The 26,186-nt window shown below is 36.1% G+C and overlaps 1 protein-coding gene across 3 annotated transcripts; it reads left to right on the top strand.

Annotated features, from left to right (window-relative positions):
• The first annotated feature begins 554 nt into the window (after window positions 1-554).
• LOC311068404 (uridine-cytidine kinase-like 1) lies at window positions 555-26,042 on the top strand. Of its 3 annotated transcripts, none has more exons than XM_084090831.1 (15): window positions 555-686; window positions 3,031-3,227; window positions 6,902-7,008; window positions 7,640-7,810; window positions 9,373-9,444; window positions 12,981-13,170; window positions 13,694-13,755; window positions 16,760-16,779; window positions 18,153-18,251; window positions 19,138-19,231; window positions 19,444-19,506; window positions 20,586-20,708; window positions 22,484-22,591; window positions 23,932-24,088; window positions 24,170-26,042. In XM_084090831.1, exons 1-15 carry the CDS (start codon window positions 568-570, stop codon window positions 24,244-24,246), a joined length of 1,659 nt encoding a protein of 552 aa, XP_083946957.1. In that variant the 5' UTR covers window positions 555-567; the 3' UTR covers window positions 24,247-26,042. The 3 variants fall into 3 exon arrangements, with proteins under 3 accessions (XP_083946957.1, XP_083946956.1, XP_083946955.1); XM_084090830.1 differs by lacking the exon at window positions 16,760-16,779 and adding an exon at window positions 15,655-15,671 and having other exon boundaries at window positions 567-686; window positions 3,001-3,227; XM_084090829.1 differs by having other exon boundaries at window positions 567-686; window positions 3,001-3,227.
• The last annotated feature ends 144 nt before the right edge of the window (window positions 26,043-26,186 follow it).

The raw sequence follows: 26,186 nt of genomic DNA on the forward strand, positions 1-26,186 counted from the left end.
ATATTCACAAGCCAGTCGTTCGCCATTGGAAAGCTACCAAGCAACGTCACCAGGACGTAATAAGTAATTCAGGCTAAACCTTAGCTATAGTAGGATCCGCAAAAGGTGGCAAAGCTTGGTTTTACGTGAATTAAGTCTGCGTCTGTAAGGAGTTAACTAGTAGCCTACAGCCCAGTGGTTTTCAATCCTGGTCCTGGGGACCCACAGCTCTGCAGTTTGTATGTCTCCCTTACTTAACACACCTGATTCAGATCATCAGTTCGTTAGGAAAGAGCTCTATGATTTAGGAAAGAGCATTGCAGGAGAGGCCCTCCATGAGCAGGATTGGACACCCCTGCTGTAGATCTATCTATAAATGGAAATCAACTTTTTAATTTTTTCCGAACAAAACATATAATATAAAATATATAATTGATTTATTCAAATAATAAACAAATATAATAATAGGGTTGTAATCTATAGTATTATATATATAAAGTAATACAATACAATTAAGTCGATTGAAAAAAGAAGCGTCAAGCGTTTCCTATGCGCCACCACAAGCGTGACGTAAACGCACTTCCGGACATGCGTTTCCGCGCGTTCGCGGCACAAAACATGGCGATGACAACGAGCCAAAACGATGTCCAGGTGCAACAGAAAGAAGAAGGAGAGGAGGATGATCAGTCGATGTCTAGATCTGACAGGTTAGTAGACCAAGTGCCTGTCGAGCTCAGCTAATGTGATCAGTAACTGATCCGGTTGACAAATAAAGAACAGTGTTGTTTTAATCAGTGGCAACAGTACATCAAGGGACACACGTTACACAGTGTAACGTTACCTGCTGGTTTGGCATTCATTTTTGTCTGTTTGAGATTTAGAACTTTCAGAATGAGCTGCTTCTTTTTTTCTGGAGCTGCTGGCGTGGCAGATCCGAGTCGAATGAAGAGGGCTGTGTTGCAGTTAAATTTAAAGCAACATGCAGAATTAACATATGTAAACGCAAGCATTACGTTTATTTTGAATGCTAATAGTCGATATTATCCACTTTTATTTGTCAAAGGCAAAAATGCAATAAAATAAAAAAATAAATAAATTTGGGGTGTGTTTATTAAAAGATGACGATAAAGATATAGTTCTAAAAAATCGTTCTCAACATTAAAGAATAGCGGAGTCCACAACACAGCTATAACGATAATGGCACAGAGAAACGATTTCTTTGGAATCAGTTTCAGAACGATTTTATCCAGTTTATGAGCAATGAAAACATTGACAGCCAATCAGAATCCATCCTGCTGGAACGAGCTCGAGCATTTAAAGTGACAGACAAGCATAGAATAAACAGAACGATATTGTCCGCTGGTGTGAAAGCTAATATAGTTATCAATCTTTGAAGTGAACGGGCAAGGTAATTGAGCATAACATTCCCGTTAGAGTTTCATGCTTATATAAAACCTGATATTGAGAAAATATGGATATTTATAAACTTATAATGCATATTTCCATTACCTTATCACAATTTTTAATCTCCTTTTAGCCTTCTTTGTATCAACAAGAGCCTAATGTGACACACATTCCTTGTATTCCTTCCAAAAAAAACAAACAAAGAATCAGCAAATGCACACAACGTGTCAGCAGCACAGACAATAGAATTTCATGTCAACTACCCTTAATCCACATAAGCCTAGTCTTTCAAAGCAAACATCCTGACATTTTCAGCACTGCCATTGTGTAATGGACTGTACTTCAATTTAATGATTCATTAGCGCCAGTGAGTGTCCAGTGTCTGTCCATGTGATGAGAGTCTTACTCAAATGAGGCTCCAGGTTTGGCTGAGCAGATGTGTGGTTTCCTGGACAGGATATGAAGAAAGCTCCTAGTCCCTCTACCACACTAACAGAAATGATCATGTGAGCAGCTTTTTCTGAGGGCATCACTAAGACCTAGATTTCCTCAAGCTCTCTATGAAACAGTGTCCAATAGCTATGCTCAGGTCAAATGGGGCCGTTCATGATTATAAAGGCATGTCTGATGGCGATGTGGACACTCACACTTACTTGTTTGCTCTGTTCAATGATAATTTATCAGTTATTGAAGATTGTTAAAGCTGCAGTCCGTAACTTTTTTTGGGTTAAAAATGATCCAAAATAAATTGAGCAAGTACATAACCAGCCAGTGTTCAAAACTATCTGCTTGCCTTAGCTCGATTCAAAACGGTAAGCTTGTAATAATGTTTTTAATTCCAGTGGTACTGGTGGATTTCCGCGGGAAATTCGAGCATGTCACATCTACACATAACGTCTCGGCTAGTAGACTATGTTGCATGTGAGGATGTTGGAGGTGGAGATTTATAGCCTTTTCTCACAGCACTTGATATAATTAAACTTATCAATTTGATGGCGGATCCAGAAAGGTTCAAACGACAATCACCAGTGACAACTGGAGATTCACCCGTTGTAAAATGCAAAAGACTTCAGACTTCGGAGTGGCTACAGAAAAAAAGAGACTGCAACCGGGCCCATGCGAAAACAAGGATAAATATCGGAAGGGCATTAAATGTAGTCACGCAATGCTGATGTTGTTAACATTAACAATTTGAGAACAAAGAATCATTTACATGGTTTGACGTGATATGATAAGCGATCGTTAGATTTAATCAGTGTGATTTACTGCAATGCTTTTTTCCCCTTAGTTGGTCAGAACAAAAGTGGATGTTATTGTTCAGACGACATTTTCCGGTGAAAATTCTTATGTTGGTTATACTTCCAAAAAGTAGAATTTGTGATTGCGAATCCACACCGGCGCGGTGACTGACATCCGCACATTCTCCTCAAAACATTGGATTCATCCGCGCCGTGCCGTGCCGAGGCACAACCCACGTAAAGTTGATAATTCCGCGAATAACTGCAATTGCAGATTTCCAACAGAGATGGCGACAAAGAGGAAAAACTACGGACTGCAGCTTAAAGTGACACAAAGATGTTCCCATTGTGCTACTTTATAAAACATAATGTTTTGCAGTTTGATTTGTTTGTCCTTAATTCGTGGTAGTGGCGAGGATTCTCTCGATGGCCTCATGAGACCCAGATGTCCCCTTACCCCTTCGCTGTCCCCACGGAAACGGACCACCAGCCAAAGCAAAACTGAGCCTCCACTTCTAAGGACAAATAAGAGGACCATTTACACTGCAGGGCGACCACCCTGGTACAACGTTACTGGGACCACCTTTAAAGAAGCCTTTGTCATAGGTACGACACACATGCATACCTTTACTACATTTGATTACCACAAATCAGTCTTATTATGTAAAGTGCAATGAATTATCACATTTGACAAAAGATTATAAAAACATTGCACAAAAAGTCATTTATTGAGAAAATTAAATGGGTCTAATTTAGGTTTCATATTTTATTAATACTTTATTAAACTCATAAGGGACTCAGAGATTAGCAAGTATTAAATAAAAAAGCATAAATGTGAAGTGGAGTATAAATAAAAACGCGCAAGTCTAATACAGAATTAATGTTTTTTGTTTTTCTTGTTTGGAGAATATAGACATTGCTTGCTCTAAATATGAGACATGAAATATACACTATCGTTCTAAAATTTGGGCTCAGTAAGATTTCTTATGGTCACCATTCCTGCATTTATTTGATCAAAATACATAAAACAGTAATATTTTTGAAATTCATATTATTGACATTTGAAATCACAGTTGTCTGTTTTTAATGTATTTTAAAATGTAATTTATTCCTGTGATGGCAAAGCTGAATTTTCAGCAGTCTTCAGTGTCACATGATCCTTCAGAAATCATTCTAATATGCTGATTTGGTGCTCAGGAAACATTTCTGATTATTATCAATGTTGAAAACAGTTTTGCTGCTTATTAATTTTGTGGAAGCTGTAATACAGTTTCTTAGGATTCTTTGATGAATAGAAAGTTCAAAAGAACATCATGTGATCTTTTGTAACATTACAAATGGCTTTTCTGTCCCTTTTGTCTAATTTAATGCATCCTTGCTGAATAAAAGTATCAATTTCTTGGGGGGAAAAATCATTTATATCTTAAAGCATGTTTAAAATCTTTTGTGGAACTTTCCCAGAAAACATTAGTATTGCAGGGTTTACACTTTTGTGGTGTGAATCTGGTCTGAGAACATGAGCTCTCTCAGGACTGAGCTCTGAGGTCATTAGTATGCAGTCCATTACTCACAAAGAGCCTGTCGTACGGCTTACAATTTCACACTTGGATGTGCTCCAGTCAATTATTCCTGAAAAAAAAAAGAAGAAGTCTGGTGTGACTGTCATCCCTGCTCGCTCGGTCAGAGAGAAACTAATAAATCCACCCAAGTGGAATGATCTTCCTTTAACCAAAGGTCAGACAAACAGGGAGTGGAGAGAGGACATAAGAACACTAAAGCAGTTTTAAGTAACTTTACTCCATGGGACAACAAGAAGCTTTTTTGTTGTTCCCACTGGTGGTGTATCTTTTTTTGTCTTTATGGCCTTTTATTCTAGAGATCTATCTGATACTTCAAACTTTAGTATCTGAAAATGTAGTGGTCAGCATAATGTCTTGTGTGACTGGCTTTTGTATAATGTAGTCAGATGAATTTGTGTAATCCAAGCAAATTTTTAAAATATTTTTTGGGATTTACTTCACAGCCATTTTTGCAGTAAAAAGTTACCTTGATAATTATAAAGTAGCTGCAAAATTAATATTTATATATCATGATTGTTGTGACAAGTAAATGTTTGCATCATAGTGGATGGTGGAAAATAACCAGGTTTTGCAATTGCAACTTCAAGAATTATACAAGTAAAGCTGGGTGACAAGAAAGATACATTTATATTTATTTGCATTGTGGCACATTAATAATATAAATATATAATATAATATAATAATAATAAAAGTAATTTATATATATATACACTACTGGTCAAAAGTTTTAGATCGGTAAGATTTTTCATGTTTTTAAAATAAGTCTCTTCTGCTCACCAAGGCTGCATTTATTTGATAAAAAACAAACAAAAAACAGTAATATTGTGAAATATAATGACAATTTAAAATGACTGTTTTCTATTATATTCTAATATATTTTAAAATGTAATTTATTCCTCTGATGAAAGCTGAATTTACAGCATCATTACTCCAGTCTTCAGTGTCACATGATCCTTCAGAAATCATTCTAATATGCTAATTTTATGCTGACCCCAAATTTTTACGGTAGGTTTATTTTAACGGATAGAGACAGGATATCAAACAAAAAATCCAGAAAAGACATTATATAAAGGTTGTAAATTGATTAGCATTTGATCGAAATAAGTATCTGATCCCCTACCAACCAGCAAGAATTCTGCCTCCCACAGATTGGTTATGTGCCCAGATTAGTCCTGTCACTTTAAGAAAGTACTCCTAATGTCCTAATGTCAGTGGACACCTGTCCACAGAATCTGTATCTTCCATTCCAACCTCTCCATCACTATGGGCAAGACCAAAGAGCTGTCAAGGGACCAGATTGTAGACTTGCAAAAGGCTGGAATGGGCTACAAGACCATCAGCAAGAAGCTTGAAGAGAAGGAGACTTGTTGGTGTGATTATTTGGAAATGGAAGAAATACAAAATGAAAAATCAATCGCTCTCAGTCTAGAGCTCCATGCAAGATCTCGCCTCATGAGGTAAGGATGATCATGAGAAAGGTGAGGGATCAGCCCAGAACTACACGGGAGAAGCTTGTTAATGATCTTAAGGCAGTTGGGACCACAGTCACCAAGCAAACCATTGGTAACACACCACCCCACAATGGATTGAAATCCTGCAGCGCCCGCAAGGTCCCCCTGCTCAAGAAGGCACATGTACAGGCCCGTCTGAAGTTTGCCAATAAACATCTAATGATTCCGAGAAGGCTTGGGAGAAGGTGCTGTGGTCAAATGAGACCAAAATCGAGCTCTTTGGCATCAACTCACCTCGCTGTGTTTGGAGGGAGAGAAATGCTGACTATGACCTCAAGAACACCATCCCTACAGTCAAGCACGGAGGTGGAAACATCATGCTTTTGGGCTGTTTCTGTGCTAAGGGTACAGGACGACTTCACTGTATTGAGGGGCCAATGGACGGGGCCATGTACCGTCAAATCTTGGACGAGAACCACCTTCCTTCAGCCAGAACACTGAATATGGGTCTTCCAGCATGACAATGACCCAAAATATACCGCCAAGGCAACAAAGGAGTTGCTCAAGAAGAAGCACATTGAGGTCATGGAGTGGCCTAGCCAGTCTCCAGACCATAATCCTATAGAAGATCTGTGGAGGGAGCTGAAACTTCGAGTTGCAAAGCGACAGCCAAGAAACCTTAAGGATTTAGAGAGTATCTGTAAAGAGGAGTGGACCAAAATCCCTCCTGAGATGTGTGCAACCTGGTGACCAACTACAAGAAACGTCTTACCTCTGTGCTTGCCAACAAAGGTTTCTCCACCAAGTACTACTAAGTCATGTTTTGCATGGGGATCAAATACTTATTTCACTCACTGAAATGCAAATGAATTTATAACCTTTATTTAATGTTTTTTTTCTGGATTTTTTTGTCTCTATCTGTTAAAATAATTCTACCATAACAATTATAGACCCTTAATTTCTTTGTGAGCGGGCAAACTTACAAAATCAGCAGGGGATCAAATTATTTCCCCCACTGTAAGCTGTCATATTATTTATCATTGTAAAGCACAATGAATCTAAAAGCATGTTGTTGTTTTTTTGGGAACCTTAATAAAAATTCATTCAAGGTGTCTTGTATTGGTATAAGTTTCTCAAACATGCTTTTGATAAGGGGGTTTGCTTGACAGCCCTTTTTGAATTCAGATGTTCCCTCAATAACAGCTTTTTGTGCATTTGAACAAGCTGTGTCTTCTGGTGTGTCCTGCAGGTCTGTGTGGAGGGAGTGCCTCTGGGAAAACCACCGTGGCCAATAAGATCATCGAGGCTCTTGATGTTCCTTGGGTTGTTCTGCTTTCTATGGACTCTTTCTACAAGGTACTTTTTAAGACCCAGAATATATCTGCTTTGGACTTCCTGTCCTTTAAAGTGAGCAACTATTGTTTCTAGTTGCATTAGCAGACCGCTGCGCCATTAAAGTGCTCCAAATGGAACTTTTTCATGTGTTGAAACTATTGAAGCATTAATATAATTTGGTCCTGCCCCTGTTGGATGTGCTGAAACACTATTCATTAATCCTGATTTGATTTAATGGCATATCCTTCAGCCTGTTAGTGGTCTAATTAAGTGGTTCAATCAGTCAATCTGTTTCTTTATGGTGGGAATTCTACAGGATGCTTTCCTTGAATATATCCTTTTTTGTTATTGTCAACCTCACAACATTTCTGCGCCACCATACATTTTTTTGTTTAATCTTTAAGGCCCGGGTATACTTCTTTTAATTTCTGCGTTCCGCTTATTCACTCAACTGTGTGTGAGACTTAGACAAAGTATACTCTTTTAAGCCATGAGGGCTTTCTTTGTCACTCGCACAAGCGCTGTTGTGGACTCAAAAATTAAGCTGCACGCAGACAGAGATGACACAAATTGTGGACTGTCGAGGAACACGGGCGGCCGAAGTATACTTGTTAACGTATTTTTAACTTCTTTTTCTCTTGCTGAATTGCAGGTTTTGAGTAAAGAGGAGCAGGAGTTGGCAGCCAGAAATGAGTACAACTTTGATCATCCTGATGCCTTTGATTTTGAGCTGCTGGTAACTGTGTTGAGAAAACTGAAAAAGGGCAAAAGCATCAAAGTGCCTGTGTATGACTTCACCACCCATAACCGTCGCAAGGAGTGGGTAAGCATGTGTGTGATTGCCTGGTTAGTATGCATGAGCCTATATAGACTTTGTTTTCCCCTACAAAATAAAGCTGTGTAGTTTCTGCATTACCCAGTAGAATTTGCAAAACATTTTCGGGGGGGAAAAACCTATAAACAGTTTACTTGCATTTGCCTTTGTGTATTAAGCTGGGATAGAAGAATGTTTTTAGCATAGAAGAAATTACTAGTGCTTTATTGCTTTAAGTGTGATACAACAATGCTATGTAATTTTTCCATTAGTATATGTTCTAGTTCTATGATGCCAAATTGTGGCAGAAGAACATTACCATAACATGAATAACTTAATTTTTCCTGCATATTGATGTTAATTTATATGGATTTACTGTCTAAAACTGATTATTGTATCTGTATTGATTTAATTTGACTCGTATACCAAAAACTCAGATCATTGAAATATCAACTTGGTACAATGTTGGTTGCATTTTTTTCTTAAAGGCAACTTGCAATTTCATGCCTGATAGAAATAAAGCAGTTAAACCACAACACTAATTACGTCAGTTCAGACATGATTATTTAGGGACTGTGCTGCCTTTGTCTTCCTAAAATTTAAGGTTTAATTTCTCCATAAATTGATCGTAACATTGATGAGTGATACAGGGAGATTTCTGGTTCTGTGGCATATACAGGCCACGTGTGCTGATCAATACAGAATGATTGGCCATTGACGGGAAGCCTCATGGTAGTGCATTTTTCTTAATGGGATCATGACACCATCAGGGTTCCCCTCATTCTGAAGCAGGGAAGCATGGAGGAAATGCATCACTGCACACTTCCACAGTCTCTCCCTGCACTGCTTCAGTTTATTAACATCATATTTGAAATGATAAATAGTTGTAGTCCAGAAAAAGCACTTCAAGGCATTTTTCTTGGTGCTTTGTGTAGTACCTTATTTTTGGATAATTTGATCAGTTAGAGTAGAAATCAGTTTTTATAATGTAAAAGCTTAATATAATTGATTAATTATATTTGAAGATTTTATCAATGCATCATTATACTATATCAGGGCTCAACAATAAGGACTGCACAATGAAAAACGCTCGGGACAGATGGAATTCTCATTTTCCCAGTTGGGCCAGTGCTGTGTTGTCGCAAAAGTTTATCATTTGCACATGCTTTTAAGTCTGGTCAATTTAAACATTCAAGTGATTTTTAACCATTCAGATTTAAGTGCAAAAATACATAAAAGAGAACTAATTTCAGTACTCACATGCTGTTTTCTGTGCCGAGTCTGAAGACATGTTGAACTTTATATTAGTTAGGCTAGGAGTTTTTGCTTGGGTATCGAAATTGGAATCAATCAATAATTGTGAAATTTCACTGGTGGCTTATTTATTAGAATACAATGTTACATGGGTCAAAACAACAAAACTTTATTTATTTATTCATTCATAATTTTTTTAAATTTTTTTGGTGGGGGAAAAAAATCCTTAGAGTTGAGCCCTGTATATTATATTATATTGTGTTATATGCTATGTTATTACTGGTCATCTGATATTCTGTTTATGATCCTCTGTGCAGAAAACCGTCTATGGGGCCAACGTTGTGATATTTGAGGGAATCTTGGCTTTTGCCAACAAGGAGCTTTTAAAGGTAAGCCTCATATTAAACTTGTCGCACTGGACATTATATGAAAGAGGGGAAGAATTACGTAAAGTTTCATAGCCTGATATATAGAAGAGCATCATGGGAGTCATAAAGCAGAGAGTGAAAAATGGAGGTGTAGTAAAAGATAAGGTCAAATGAAAAGGGAGATGTGTAATGATAGGAAGAGACGAGAGTGAGTATTATGTATTATATATTCCCACAGGTTAGTGATGGATGCCGAATGACCATAAGACCTTTTTTTTTTTTCTTCTTAAAAGTACTGCATCCATGCTGATGACATTGATTTCCCCAACATGCTAAATATATTTTTTCTTTTCATTAAGAAATTGTACAGTAGCCTACCATAATGCTATGTAAAACCCAATAAAAAATTAAATATTTAAATTATAAAGGGCAATTTAAACTATGCATGATGGTTTTGATCTTGCCTTTTATTTATGCAGTTTTTTTTTTTAAATGGCCTGTGTATGATGGTTTTATTACTGTATTACAAGTCATGAGAATCAGATGTTTTATATATATATATATATATATATAGATGGATGGATGGATGGATGGATGGATGGATGGATAGATAGATAGACAGACTGTCTACTGACTCTACCAACTCTAAACTTTTGAATGGTAGTGTATAACATATATGAGAATTATTTTAATTTTTTATTATTGGTAATGAAAATGTGCTTGTGGTCATGAAAATATTGCAATGCAAAAAAAATCTTTATGGTCTTAAAAGCAGGCTTCATTATCGCTATGTAAATTATAATGTCTTAATTTTTAGAGCATGAGCACAAAGGTGCGAGGACCCTCTTGGAATTGCTCTGTTTATTTCTTTTTGAATTTGGGGTGAAATGATCCTGAAAATTTCACCCAGACTGGTGTGTCTCTGCCTCTGAGTAATAGACCTCATTGCCACAACCCAACCAGGAAGATGAGATTCCCTCTCTGCAATACCATCTCTGGCTCTTTGCAGCCCTGAATATACATGAATACTGGTTAATGGTTAGATAATGAGTTCTAGTTGTCTCTTCAATCATTTAGGGGAGAAACTGCATCTCTGGTTTAAGAATAGATTTATAAAATCACGTTTCTAAAGCCTGGTCCTATTAAAACTGCACAAGGACTGTCCTCGCTTGTCCGTTTTCCTCTCCTTGTGTTCTGTTCCTCTTGCATCCTGTTGTTTTCCTCACACAATGAAGATGACTGATTCTTTTCTCTCTTTAATGGTGAAGGTAAGGACTGGTTACAGGAAGTGAATAGGCGTTTATTTACACCAGCGTTGACTGTTCCCATTGCCGGGTTTCGATTCTTCACTGTGCAGAGTTTCCGGAAATCTATACAAATTAAAATTAGAGTTATTGTGTACGCATTGGCAAAGCAGTTCATCCTGATGTGATTTATGAGCACCTTGCAGCAGACGTGCCGCAGAATGAATGAAACTCAACAAACGGTAGACACTTTTACATCTGTCGGCTAGAATAGATCAGGGTTTTCAGTTTAACTCTTTCTCATGGCTGGTCTTTGTGAATACAGTGACAGCTCACATTCATTATTTTATTTGCGAAATTCGTTCAGGAAGGATGAGAAATGACTTCCTGTCCTGTACAAGTTGATATACACTCGACCTTTTACCCCATTCTTATGCTGTTCTTGCATGCCTGCACACAGTCTTATAAGTTATATTTCACCGTGTTGGCAGGGCTGCTTGCACTGCTCTTTAAGATTGTTGGATTGTTTATCGTTACCCTGAAATTTAATGCTTTTGCCGTATTTTGTCGGCTCACTGAATGATATTCATTTTCAGCGTCAGTGTCGGCACCAGCGGTATGTCTTGGCTAGTTGCCGTCACACTGCACTAATGTTTTGATTGATCCTGACTTCTACTTTGCTGAGCCGCTTTTTAAAACATCCTATCACTTCGCTCCTTTGAAAGATCTTACGCGTGTTTTCAGTAACAAGAACCGTCGAGGAGAGACCGTAGTAGTTCCTGGACAGATTGTGCCTGCCTTGCAAAATTTCTTCAGATCCTTTCTTGTAGTTTGTGAATAACCACTGTGGATCGAACTTGTTGGTCCAGCACATCCTACAGACACTCAGTTGGATTGAGATCTGGAGAATTTGGAGGCCAGGGCAACACCTTGAACACTTCATCATGTCCCTCAACCATTCCTGGACAAGTGTCAGGGTACTCCGGACTCATCGGACCAGGCAACCTTTTTTCACTACTCCAAGGTCCAGTTATAATTTATTTCTGTGATGGAAAAACTGAATTTCATCATCATTACTCCAGTCTTCAGTGTCACGATTCTTCTGAAATTATTGTAATATGCTGATTTGCTGCTCAAGAAACATTTTTTATTATAATCGATGTTGAAAACAGTTGTGCTTCTTAAGATTTTTGAGGAAAGCATGATATTGTTTTCAGGATTTTTTGATTAATAGAAAGTTTTAAACAAAATTTTTGAAATTGATATCTTTTGTAACATTATAAATGTCTTTACTGTCACTTTTGATCAATTTAATTAATCTTTGCTGAATAAAAGTTCAAAAAAAGATCTTACCCCATGATTTTGAATGGTATTGTACACTACCCATAATCCTAAAGAAACAGCTCCTGGAACGACCAATGAACTGCGGCGGAAAATGCTTACGTTTATCCGAAGCACAGGAACACTTTATATTCAGTCTTGCGGTGCACAATGCTCTCACACACCTGGACAGGAAAAACACCTACGTGAGAATGCTGTTCATCGATTACAGCTACGCATTTAAAACAATAATCCCGGCCAACTTATCGTAAAGCTTGAAGACTTAGGCAACTATGCAACTGGATTTGGGATATTCTGACGAACAGACCCCAAGTGATGAGAATTGGAAACTGGCTCTCTTCCAAGCTGACCCTGAGCACGGGTGCTCCACAGGGTTCAGTTCTCAGCCCCTTACTGTACTCCCTGTTCACGCATGACTGTTGCTAAACACAGCACCAACATCATCTTTAAGTTACTACTTAAAGACTTTAAGTGTACTTCCAAAGGAGGCTCAAGAAGTTTGCCCCCCCCCCCAAAAAAAAAAATCCTCACAAACATCTACAGATGCTCCATTGAGAGTATCCTGACAGGGTGCCTGATCGTCTGGTATGGAAGCTGCGCTGTCAGCTATCGCAAGGCCCTTCAGAGAGTTGTGAGAGCAGCTGAAATGATTATAGGCACCAAACTCCCTACCTTACAGGACATCTTCCACACGCGATGTCTGAAGAAGGCTCGCAAAATCATTGCACTACTTCAATGTATATATTGCACTACTGTTGAATGCCTGAGCCTCAACCAAATGCATTTCAGTCTTTGACATTTGTATATATGACAAATAAATAAACTTGATTAAACCCTTAAAACTGCATCAGAATGCACATAGCTGTGGCCTTTCAAAATATTTGTTTGTTGCAGTCCTAACTGTTTGTCTATCACACATGTTGTCAGTTTTTGACATTGTGTATTGTATTTCTGTCTCTGTGTGCCCTTCAGCTGCTAGACATGAAGGTGTTTGTAGACACGGACTCTGATATCCGGCTGGTCAGGCGTCTGAAAAGGGACATCACGGATCGAGGGCGTGACATTACAGGCGTCATTAAACAGTACAACAAATTTGTCAAGCCAGCGTTTGAACAGTACATCGAACCCACTGTGCAGGTTGCAGATATTGTGGTCCCAAGGGGTAGGTGAATTTGGAAATTGTCAAATCTGCAAAACGTCTACCAGTATTGACTATTAAACATATTTTAGTGAAATGTTACTTGGCAATGTTTTTATTCAGTAATGTAATTAATAGATAATTTAAAAAAATTGTATCTTATAAATATTTTTAAAAACCTTATATAGTTGTAATTGTGGTGTTCTAAGAAGTCAAACCAAAAATTATTCAGACACCAGATATCATTTTTGATATTTTTTTAGTAGTGGGTGCAGCTGACAGCTATTCAACATAATTAATTTGTGAGACAGTCTAACAGAAGGATGACCAAAACCAGTGAAATATCAACTGATTTGATAACTCAAATGTTGAAGGTGTTTGACTATATATGCGCCATGAATATAGCTTTTGATGGTGATATGGCAATTAAATGCATAAAATAACTGTAAAATATCCCTAGTTTATTGAAATATAACATGCATTTGAATTCATTATTTAAGTTATTATATACATTAAAAAAGGTTGCCCCTTTCCATTTTTGCCCCAGGTGGAGAAAACTTTGTAGCGTTGGATCTGATCGTTCAGCACGTCCACAGTCAACTGGAAAAGGTACGTAATAAAAATGGTTTCTTATTCTCTTCTGTTCAACATTGAGTGAGAATTGTTAGTTGGTCTGTACATATTAAAGTGCTGAGAATGGTCAGCATGCATGTTGTTATCCCTGCTAAGTGATCCACGTGCTCCTAATACACACACTCAAATGTTGCATGCATGTGCATATGAATCCCATGCCATGGTATAAGTATAATGTGCTCATGGTATAAGTATAATGTGCTCATGGTATAAGTATAGTTTGCCCTCTGGTGGCCATACTGTACCTGTTATAAAATATATATCGTTCTAAATAGTGTGTGCATTGGTTAAAACAAGAAAAGGTCAGGCCAGTAATCTAGATCTTCATTTTACAATCCGTCTTCCCCGTTATAGTCCCTTTTAATTAGTTTTCTGGACAACAAGAATCATTAGGATTCATTTCTCATAGTTTAGGACCATATAGAGTAGTTTTTTTTTCTTCTTCTTCAAATTATTATCCATGAAACATCAACATAAAATTTCATTTGCAACCTGTAAAATTCTGTATGGTCATTTCTAACACTTAAAAAAAAAAGGAAGGCTGAAATGATGACCTTATTGTATCCAAAAGTGGACATTTTGTTCCAGCATAAAGCCTGGCCTGATTGTGAATTTGTTAAAATTGTGTCTAAATGGCTATGTGGTTGTTGGTTAACATTATCCACTTTTTACATGCTCTGATGAATCATTTAGGCAATATGTAAAGTCAAATTTGATTTCATGTTTACTTTAGGTGTCTACCAAAGTAATTATTAGTAAGACAAAGATGTTAACACTAATGAACGTTTGGTGAGTGATGTTCATGTGCATGTATTGATGACAGATGTATTCTACAAAATGGGTTTAGAGCCTCTTTGAAATGTAATCCTTTTCTTGTCGCAGGCTGAATAAAGTCATGAATTATCCTGAGATGGAAAATGCTTTTCTCTTCTTCACTCGATCAGTCACAGTGAGGAATGATCTTTAAGACTAATGAACCATGTGCTTTTGTACAAAATATCTCATGCTCTAAAGCCACAGTGCCGCATTGTGCTTCTCCTCCTATAGAGGTCAGATTTGAGGAACTTGATGGTGTGGGTTTTTAATATTGTACATGATGGTAATGATGGTGGTATTGACATTTTTTACTTTGAGAGAAAAATTAGATGAACCTTAGACTTGCTTACATGACAGGTTAGGTATCTATCTATCTATCTATCTATCTACTCAATTGTAAAATATATTATTTGTTCATACATTTTACTTGTAGTATAATACAAATGAATATATAAAATATGTAATATATTAATCATTTGTTAAATGTTTGTTGATAATATTTTATTTATTTATGCAAAATAGAATTTCCCTTATTTAAATTTCTTATTAAATTTATTATAGAGGGTAAGTGTAGGCTAAAAGAGCAGACTCTTAAAAAATAAAAGCATTTTTCTTTAAATTCACTGTAGGAAACAGAAAAGTTCCTTTTAATTTAAAGAGTCACCCTTTGCAAAGTAAAACTGTAACCTCAAAGCTATGGAAAATGTATTGTCTGTATATGTGGTTTATGGGCAGTTTACTGTACATGCCCGCACTGATAAAGACTGTTATATCAGCCTGAGACATTTTATTTGCAGTGATGTAAATATGAGAAACATAAATGTAAGAATGTGATTATACCAGGTTAAATGTAGGGTTCAAGAATAGCTGATATGGCCATGAAATATTTTCCAGTATACCATGGAGAGGGGCTGACTGTTCGGAATGGCTTTTTCTGAGTGAATATCTCATTTCATGAGTTTGTCTTTTTTTCTTTTCTTTTTTTATTCTTCTCCTCCTTGTGTGTGTTTGTAATGAAATACTTGCTAAAACCTCAACCGATTGCTCTAACCATCCCAGCGTGAAATCACAGTGAGGTATGGCTGCTTTTCCCCTCATTCCCTTATTTATCTTTTCTTCATTCTTTAAACTTGTGCTTCATCTGTCCTTTCCTTTTTTTCTCTCTCAAGCCTGCAGAGATGCAAATAGAGACAAAAGGAATAGCCTAGCTCTGGCTATGGTGTTGGAAACGCACGACTACGCTAAACAAATTAAATGTCGAGTGTTGTCGAGGCCACCGTATAAACGGATACACAGCCCCGCCCACATTGTAATCTCATTGGTCTAAAGTCTTGGCTGTTCCAAATTCAAACAGCTAATACATAACATTTCAAAAGTTTGTGGCTGGTTTTTTAATTAACTGTTTTTAATGTTTTTAAAAGAAGTCTCTTATGCTTGCCATGGCTGCATTTATTTGGTTAAAAATACAATTAAGTGAAATATAATTAAAACTGTTGTCTATGGCAAAGCTGAGTTACTCCAGTCACATGATCCTTCAGAAATCATTCTAATAGGCTGATTTGGTGCCCAAGCATCATTTCTTATTATTATCTATGTTAAAAAACAATTTGACTGCTTATAATTGTTGTGATGTATTTTTCAGGATTCTTTGATTAAATCGAAAAAGTCTGTCACTTTTGAACAATTTCATGCATCCTTCCTGATAACAAAAAGTGGAGACTGTTTGTTAAGGGCCTGAATGAATTGCACAAAATTAATGTGAAGACAAAAAAATAGTTTTGCAGGGCAAAAACACACCATAGCTTCACGGTGTACCTTTTGTCTCCACCTCCATTGTTATTTTGATGCTGTTGCTAACACGGGGATGGGCCTATTTCAGTGGTTTTTCTCTTCAGGTACCGTGCAGCGTGCAAATCCCATCAATACATTGTCTCTATTGAGATGTCTGCTGTCCTTTTATCACTTTATTCAGGCCAGCAGCATCATTTCAGCTGAAAACCACTGACATACTGCCCAGACCTGAGCTCATCTTGGCTGTGATCTGTCCCATCTGTTCCATATAGACTTTAATCAAGTCTTGTTCTTTTTTCCCCCTCCCTCTCTCTTTTCTCTGTCTCTATCTCGTCGTCATTGTCTCCCAATGATCATTTATTCCCTTCTTCAGAGGAAACTCCGCTGGGATATGTGAGGATAAATTCTTGCATCCTCTCGTCTTTTCTTTTTTCTGTTTCCTTCATTTTATTCGTTTTTTATCCATCCTCTGCATTCCTTCCTCACTTTATAAAACCATGTTCTGCTCCTTTAGTAACAATCAGCTTTTTTACTGTTATTGTTTGACTTTTTTTCAACTTGCTTGTGTATGTTTAACTCAACTTCATCTTTTCAGAATGGTCAAATAACATTCACACTGTCAATCTGTCAGTGTCCTAACCAGTCTTAACAGCGACAGGACATTCCGTCTCTTGTTTTCTATTTTTGTGGCATTTTGCCTCATATAGCCACACCCACAATGAAATCTCATTGGTCCAAAATCCTGCTCCTCAAAACTTCTGATTGGCTATCATTGCATCACGCTGCTCAGCAGTTTAGTGTTCAGTGTAGACAAGTTTTTGTCGCTGAACACATTTCGCATCACTCCTGGTTAGGACATGGTGTCTTTGTTTATGGGATTGTTGGCTGAGGTTTGGTGAAACTGGCAGCCACAATGAAGGAAAGTTACCAGCTAAATATATTTCCTAATATATTAGCTAAATAAAATTTTCTCTCTTATGTGATTATTGTAGGCTGTAGAGGGCAGTGGTGGCTCTCTCAGTCCTTGCTTAGTTTTTCCACATTTACAATATTGTAATTTTAAACAAATCAATTGAACACAGTGATTTAGTATAGGTTCAGTCCTAAACCATCTTGTTGGTTTTATTTAATATCACATTATTTCACTGTTTTAAAAAGTAGTTTACCCTAAAATTCAAACTGTCATTTACTCTCCCTCAAGTATGACTTTCTTCTCCTTTGTGAAGAAAGTTAGACACGTTTGGAAAGAAACGAGAGTGAGTAAATGTAGTTTTTAGGTGAACTGTTCCTTTAATGCTTGTACATCAGATCTTTGGTTGCAATACCCTCACTTCTGCCTACTTCTAATTTAAAGGCCCATTCACACCAAGTCTGATAGTTACATAGATGATGCACTTATCACACTACTCCTTGTACTGAGAAACTAGCTATATTAAGCCAACACATAACCCAAGTTAATATCTTATTGATCAGTGAAGTTTATTTTTTGAGTGAGGGCGATTAATTTGTGTAAATTATGCCTTTGTTTCATTTTTAAAATGTATTCATAATGGAAATTCTGACTTGAAGTGAATCGGCCTTAACTCTACCTTGACCTGCTACCATAACACGTCAGGCTCGCTTTTCAAACCATATTTGCACTGGGGAAAAAAGTCAAATATTATTATATTTGTCTCTTTTCCATTGACAAAAAATGTGTTGTTACTTTTTGTTTGCAACCCATGGAAAAAAGGAATGTTTACATCTCATATCCATGTGCCATATAGATCAGCCCTGGCATCTGCCCATCAGGGTCAACCTCTACCCAAGACTCTGAGCGTCATGGAGAGCACACCACAGGTCAGAGGAATGCACACTATAATCAGGTACGACCTCATAACATTACTTGTAACATTACATAAGAACTTCAATTTGGAGGGTGTTTTGTGATATATTGTTTATTTGCACTACCATTCAAAAGTTTGGGTCAGTAACATTTTTTTAAAGAAATTAATACTTTTAATTTTATTCAAGCAAGGAAGGACACATTCAATTGATAAAAGGAGTGAAAAACAATTTTGAACAAAAAAAGTTACGGACTGCAGCTTTTAGTGTGTTAGATGTTGATTCAGTAGCCACTCTTGACAGATTCAGTTCATTTAGTGAAGGATTCATCTGACTGATTCAAACTTTGAGTCTTTTTGAGTGATTCATTAAAAGAACCGGCTCTTGTTTGTGAACCATACTGCGCTAGTTGTGCTGCAAGTTTGTTTTTGCATGCACCTAGCAAAGCCAACACAATAATAGAAAGACTTGTTGGCGTTACTTCATGGTGCACATCTCATCACATGTACAAACTGATAGCTCGCAGCTCAGATAAAAAGAAATATATTTTACCGTGATGCTGTAGATTTAGAAAACACTACTGTAGAATCATTCAAAATGGTGTGGATATATGGTTTTATAACTTCAAACCCAGCCAGAATCATCACCATTGTACTCTTTAGGTGTACACCTTGGGTTACTCCAGTATAAGTGTAAATAAAGAGCAACATTTATCATCATGAGTTGGACTTGAGCAGGCTGGCAGCAGCTTGATTTGTATGTTTGTATGGGCCACTGATGTTTTGTAATTGGGTAATTAATATAAAATAAGGATTGTTTTCTCACTAAACTCTCAGACCTGTGTTTCATGTTTACAGTATCATACTCTCCTCCAAAACGCACATCATCTCTGTTGTGTATTATTGATTGTGTCCCCTGTGCCCCCAGGAATAAAGAAACCAGTCGGGATGAATTTATTTTCTATTCAAAGAGATTAATGAGGCTTCTCATAGAGCACGCCCTGTCCTTCCTGCCGCTGAAGGTGAGTGGACCGTCATTATTAATGACCAACTACCAAATTTTAAACCCGATGTTATGAGCTCTGGATATTGGTCATAATACAGTGATGCATACATGTGCCTAGCAGCGCCCCCACGGACAAATAAAATTGTTATGGTGTGAAGTGAAGCAAGTCTTCATTGATTATTGCACTGGTTAGTTCCATCACTGATTCTTATGTCCTCTTCTCTCTAGCCGGTGTCTGTTGAAACTCCTCAAGGAACTGTATATGAAGGGAAGAGGCTGAGCGGGAAAAGGGTTTGTTTATTTGAAGATTAAAATGTGTACATGCTTTGCTGAAAAAACAAAATGACTAGATCAAATCAGGGTTATTATCGTTAACTAATGGTGTATTCACACTTGGCATGTTTGGTTTGATTAAAACGAACCCTGGTGCGATTGCTCTGTTAGTGCGGTTCATTTAAATAAATGTGAACGCTTCTAAACGAACTCTGGTGCAGTTCAACTGAAATATGAACGCAACACTGACCAAAGACATGTAAACGAACCAAAAACAGGACATGATGTCACAAGATGCGACCCTAAAAAAAATTTCTCGTCATAGTCGCAATGTTGCCCATCACAGTTCGGTACAGGCATCAGAACCGCATCTCCTCGCAGCAGATCTTCCGGGTTTTCGGCCCAGTTTTGACTCATTTACACATTTTATAAGCTCTTCAGGAGTTGTCAGCACCAGCATTTGTAACGTTACGCACATACAGCTAGCGCATTTAGCCCAGCACACAGCATTGTTTTGGATGTTCCGTTGCAAAAATATACGTCATAAAAGCTTCTTTTTTTTTTCTTTTTTTTATCTTTAGCTTTTAGCTTTTTGTCATTTTTAACACTGAACATAAGCGAAACAAGACTAAATGTATTGTTTTCTTTTTTTGGTCCGGACCAAAAGAGCCAAAAGAACTGAACCATAAGTGTGAACACACCCTAAAACTAAAGCTATGAAAAACTTTTCTGTTGATTTAAATAAAGCTGTAATAAAATATAAATATTAGTTAAACTTATTTCAGTTCATTGCAACATTTCATTTTAAGTTGAAGCACTAAAATTATTACCTAAAAATAAATAACTAAAACTGAAATAAAAATTAAAAAAATGACATAAGCACATAAATAAATCACTAAAAATTAAACAAAAATTATGATGAAAACTTCATTTAAACTTGTAATAAAACTAAGATAAATTGACTAAAAAGAATAAATAAAATAACGATGGATCAAATTAGTTAGCATGTCTATATATTTGTCACATTAGTTGGTATTGCTATTATCTATATGGCAGGACTTTATACCTGTGTTCTTTCTTGTTTATTCGTTTGATAGATCACTGGTGTGTCCATTCTACGGGCAGGAGAGACCATGGAACAGGCCTTGATGGCTGTTTGTAAGGACATTCGACTCGGAAAGATCCTCATCCAGACCAATCACGACACAGGAGAGCCTGAGGTATCACATCTTCACCCATTCAACTGACACGCATGTCTATAAACAAGCTGTGATCAAGAAATGTCAGTGTGTTATCGTGTGCCCTTGTGTTCTCAGCCTTGTAAGACAGAGCGTATGAATTACTCATACTCTTCTGTTCAGGTCATGGTCTGTTTCACTTCAGTGGTTTGTCAGATTTGATATCTATGCCTTGGATTCAACCTGATGTATAACATGTGTCGTGATATACATGATAAACTCAACAACTGCGCTGACACTGATGGATTGTTTTGTAAATGTATGACGCACAGCTCCCTCTAGCTGTACTGTCATTTTGCATTTGGTACACTACTTATGACTGTTATTTTAGCATAATTTATATACTATTATGGTATTTATTCATATTTTGGATTAGCTTATTATTTTTAATTTTAGTTTTAATAATTTTAATGTGCTTGTCATTTTTTAGTTTTTGTAAAAAATATTTCTATTTAGCTTTTTTTTTTAATAGTAATTTTAGTACTTAAACTTTTAAGTCAGTTATACAACATTTGTAGTTTCCGTTGATGTTTTAAGTTTTGAATCTAATATATATCTCTTTTTACTTCATCTTCATTTCAATTAATGAAAAAGAGTTTAGTTAACAACACTGCTTATGATTTGACATTTATAGGATATTCCTGATATACTTGTAGTGATAAAATTACACATTTAAAATATCATTGATTTTGAATGCGCTTTTTGTTTGGCCAATAATTGAGAGTTGGTAAGTTTGGTTCATTTCATTCACAGGAATCAGTTCAAATTGTCCTTTTCATTTAACTGATTCAGACCTGAATCCAAAAAATTTGTTTGCACCATCACTAAATTTTTCCCAAATGTCCCTTAAATTAGGGTGACCATATTCCAGGTCATGTCCGGCCGGGATTTCGAGATCGCCCAAAATATCCGCGATTCGGCTTTTGCTTTCTCGTCGCCATTCATTTTGTTTACATGTACACCTTTTGATTCAGTAGTACTGAATTAATTCCGATTGGTTAATCTGAATGTAGTGTTTACATGAACGCTAAACAAGTGATCGGTTGATGTGCGTGTAAGCATTGCTAAGAAAATTCCTGTGTTTTCGTCTCGATCGGGATCCGTGTGAATCAGAATGCATGACCTGCAAAGCTGGCACGTACGTGTCAGTGTCAAATAACGTAATAATGTAAACATAATGAATGGTGACTGTAGAAAGCAAAAGACGAATCCCGAGCATTTTGGGCGATCTCGAAATCCTGGCCAGATATGTCCGGGTAAAACAGGACGTATGGTCACCCTACTTAAATAACATTTTAATGTTGTTGTGAGCAATGGCAATGTTTAACTATTTATTTACTCTGTATCGTTATATTAGAGAATATAAATATCAATATAACTTAAAATGATTGTATAATTCTTATGTTAATTTAGTGAAAAACTATTTGGAAAAAATGCCTTATTTCAAGATTTTTACTGATAAATATGAATACACATAATCAATATTTACATGTAGCAAAAAGGTTTAAAAATATTTTTTTAGTAACTTTTTAGCTATATCACCCATCTCCAAATCTGTAGCATCTCATTTGCATTTCTTTGAACTTCAAGTTCATCTGATGTCCTTTTTAAATATAGAACGAAGTCTCAGTTCAAAACCACTCTCAAATTCCTTGAAGTCTCCATCTGTTTTGCATGTTTAGTGTACTACCTAATGACACATAAATCTCCGCTCAGTCTAAAAGCTGAGTCTTATTACGATCTAATCTCCTCTGCAGCTCCATTACCTGCGTCTGCCTAAGGACCTCAGTGAGGACTATGTCATCCTGATGGACAGCACCGTGTCAACAGGAGCGGCAGCTCTCATGGCTGTCAGAGTCTTACTTGTAAGTCACTTTCGCAGACACAAAGGTCATAGTGCATTTTTATTTTAATTTCCCAAATGAGTACAGCTATTGATAGGTTTTTATTTATTTATTATTACATTTTCAGTGCATTGGAGAGTAGTTTATGCCTTTTAAACCTAACTTTTAAGATGTGCAAGATAAATGTCAACATCTCACTATGCTGAATGTTGTGATAAGTGATGTTAATCCTAAAACTAATTTTTGATCTGTTCGGACTGATCTGCTTCAATGGACACCCCACATTCCTTTCTGAATGAGATTTGACCTCTCTCTTGTATTCAAAACAAACAATCCTGGTCAAATTTCTACATTTTGTGGGTACAAAGTTCACATAGGATATGGGTGTTTAAAAAGTTCTGTCTGGCCTGTGTTCAATACTTCTGTTATCAACATGGGTACTTGGGAATATGTTGCACATTTATAAAAGATAGGTAGGGGATGGATGGATGGATGGATAGATATGTTGCACCAGGTGTTTAGTTATATTATATTATATTATATTATATTATATTATATTATATTATATTATATATCAACTGTTCTATAATCTGCTCTAGATATAGATAATATAATAAAATTTAATACAATTTATTCCTGAAATATAAAAAAACATGTATGTGTGTATGTATGTTTTTTTTTTTTTTATATTTCAGGAATAAATTGTATTATATTATTATATTCTCTCTTTCTTTCTCTCTTTCTTTCTTTCTCTCTCTCTTTCTTTTTCTTTCTTTCTTTCTCTCTCTATAAATGATAAATACATACATAAAACTTTTCTATTTTTGTGTATATATATGTACAGTGAGGAAAATAAGTATTTGAACACCCTGCTATTTTGCAAGTTCTCCCACTTGGAAATCATGGAGGGGTCTGAAATTGTCATCGTAGGTGTATGTCCACCGTGAGAGACATAATCTAAAAAAAAAAATCCAGAAATCACAATGTATGATTTTTTAACTATTTATTTGTATGATACAGCTGATATATATATATATCAGTGCACAACAGACACTAATACAATATTCTAGGTCAGATATAAGATATATTATTAAAATATTCCAAAATATTATATAAAATATCGAAATTCTTGCTGAAATATTTTAGGGCAAATCTGTTCTGCAGTTAAAAAAATATAAAAAATTATAATAAAATATATATGTATAAAATACACCATTCTAGCTGAGAGATATACTTTATATTCTTCATTTATTTATATATTTTTGTACTGTTTTTTTTGTTTGTTTATTTTAAACAGACCTTGAAATCTACATTAGCACAGTAACTGGTTTAAGAGTGATTTACAAACTCATCTGTTACAGGATCATGATGTCCAGGAGGATAAGATCTTCCTGCTCTCTCTGCTCATGGCAGAGATGGGGGTTCACTCAGTGGCCTACGCCTTTCCCAAGGTGCGCATCATCACCACTGCCGTGGACAAGAATGTCAATGATGAGTTCCACATCATTCCAGGGATTGGTAAGATTTCTTTGATTGGCAAAAACAAAGGGAAAAATGGAACATTCAGTATCTTGCAACCCAAAGCAATTGTTTTTGCAGGTAATTTTGGGGACCGTTACTTTGGGACGGATGCACCTTCAGACTGTTATGAAAGTGATGATGGGATGGACTACTGAATTTCATCGAGACGTGTATGTGAGCAACTCTGTCTGTATGCATTGGAGAAGGGAACATTTAAGCACTTATCTTATATGATTGTGGACCCAATACCCTGCCCTATTTTAGCATAAGCCTTAGCCGTCTTTTGCTACTGGTTCTTGCAATACTATGTGCTACACGTGTGCCCATGCTCAATACAGGTCAAAGCATCGACGGACCCCCAAACATGGGAGATTACTGCTCATTAGCTTACCTCAAAGTGCCCACATGACCATCACAATTTGCAGATTTTCATTACTACCTGAAATGATGGAGATGAATAATAAGGACACAACACAGTTTGTTCATGGGTTTTGTTTGAAATGGCATACTACCAAACTACTTGTACTATTTTTCAGTAGTATGAGTATACAGTAAATACTGTGTAGAACACAGTATGTGTAATTGATTGCAAATGCAGCACATACTCACCAATGTTTGTTAGCTGTTTTCATGTTGTCTTCTTTTGTATGTGTATATATGGCATACATCTGCATTTGAAGTGCTTGACCAAATCGACATCTTATCCTAAGTGAAAGAAATATGTTCATACACCCACATTTTTTCAGCTTCAATTTAACCTGCCTTAGCTTTGCTAAAACTGTGCAGAAATGTTACTACCTGTACCTCGAATAGTAGCCCATGGACAAAGTAGAAAATTTGAAGATTTGGTTCGGACATCATTTACTACAATGCTGCAATTCTACTCATAAACAATACGTTTATTGTTTAATTACTTTGTTGAAGGCCGATAAAGATGCTAAGTGCCAATCAATATATCAGTCTACTTGGTGGTGTTTGTGTGGATGTAAAAATGTGGGAAATTAATGAAATATTGAAAAATAACTTTTAATTAATAGGAAATTAAATTTGAACTAAAAAGGAGTCATTTCCATCTCATCTTTGGTTTTAGTATTTAGCACCAGTGTCACAGAGGGCAACAAAATCAGGGTTATAGTTTGTTGCTGCCATTTTCTGTTATATACTTGAATTTTAAAGATAATGTAGATGTATATTTATTTTTCATCAGTTTACTTGTCATGCCTGATTGATAAGAGGCAGTGACTGATTGCTTTGCAATTTCAAAAGTTGAGAAAGAATTATTGGAGAACATGTTGGAGGTATTTTTAGCAGCAATTAAACCAAGAGAGAGCAAAACATGTGCTTCTGAAGTTTCACTGTTACATGTCATCTTTTTTTTTAAAGCCTGATTATAGTAATAGTGCCAATATGCACATACAGCAGCCTCTGATGCACTTAGATTAGTCACACTTATACCCATTGGTGAGTGAAGCACACTATTTAAATTTAATTTAATGAAAAATGAATTTGTCTATTTGGTCCCACTTGACAAAATGTACTTGAAATTGACGTCTTTGTCTCAGGACCCTCCATGTAATATATCTTATTTTTCATTGTGTGTTTGTCTCCTAATTGGAACTGCCTTTTGGTTTTTGTTTTGTATACAGAGATTTTATGGCTTTTATGGCTTGGTTATGTGTTATTCTTATAAATAAAGCATAAACAAATATCATTAATGAATTTCAGACTTCACTACATTGGCAACATTGTTATAGGGAAAAAAAAAAATATTTCTCCCCTTTTTTCTCTCTCCAGAGATGTGTACTGTACTTACTGATTTTGTTGTACTTGTATGAATATCATAGTTTATCTGTTTACATGCTTCAAACTGACCTCCAGTGCTGTAAGCCATTCCACTTATGTTGAACATTTGTGTCTATATAAAAAGCGCAATAAAATATCTTGTGCCTAATGCTATTTTTTTTCTTTAATAATTAAAAAAAAAAAATATATATATATATATATATATATATATATATATATATATATATATATATATATATATATTTAATGTTTTCATGAAAAATGTGTGCCCTGTCCATAAACCGTTTTTATT

The sequence above is a fragment of the Abramis brama genome, assembly GCF_963993115.1.
Source record: "Abramis brama genome assembly, chromosome: 18".
NCBI classification, from domain to species: Eukaryota; Metazoa; Chordata; class Actinopteri; order Cypriniformes; family Leuciscidae; genus Abramis; species Abramis brama.

Excerpts from the sequence above, each read along its gene's own strand:
- LOC311068404 (XM_084090829.1), top strand. The coding sequence starts at position 568 with ATGCGTTTCCGCGCGTTCGCGGCACAAAACATGGCGATGACAACGAGC. Across the intron at positions 13,756-16,759 it reads TCCACAGTCAACTGGAAAAG|AGGAAACTCCGCTGGGATAT; the intron begins GTACGTAATAAA and ends TCCCTTCTTCAG. Across the intron at positions 18,252-19,137 it reads GGAATGCACACTATAATCAG|GAATAAAGAAACCAGTCGGG; the intron begins GTACGACCTCAT and ends CTGTGCCCCCAG.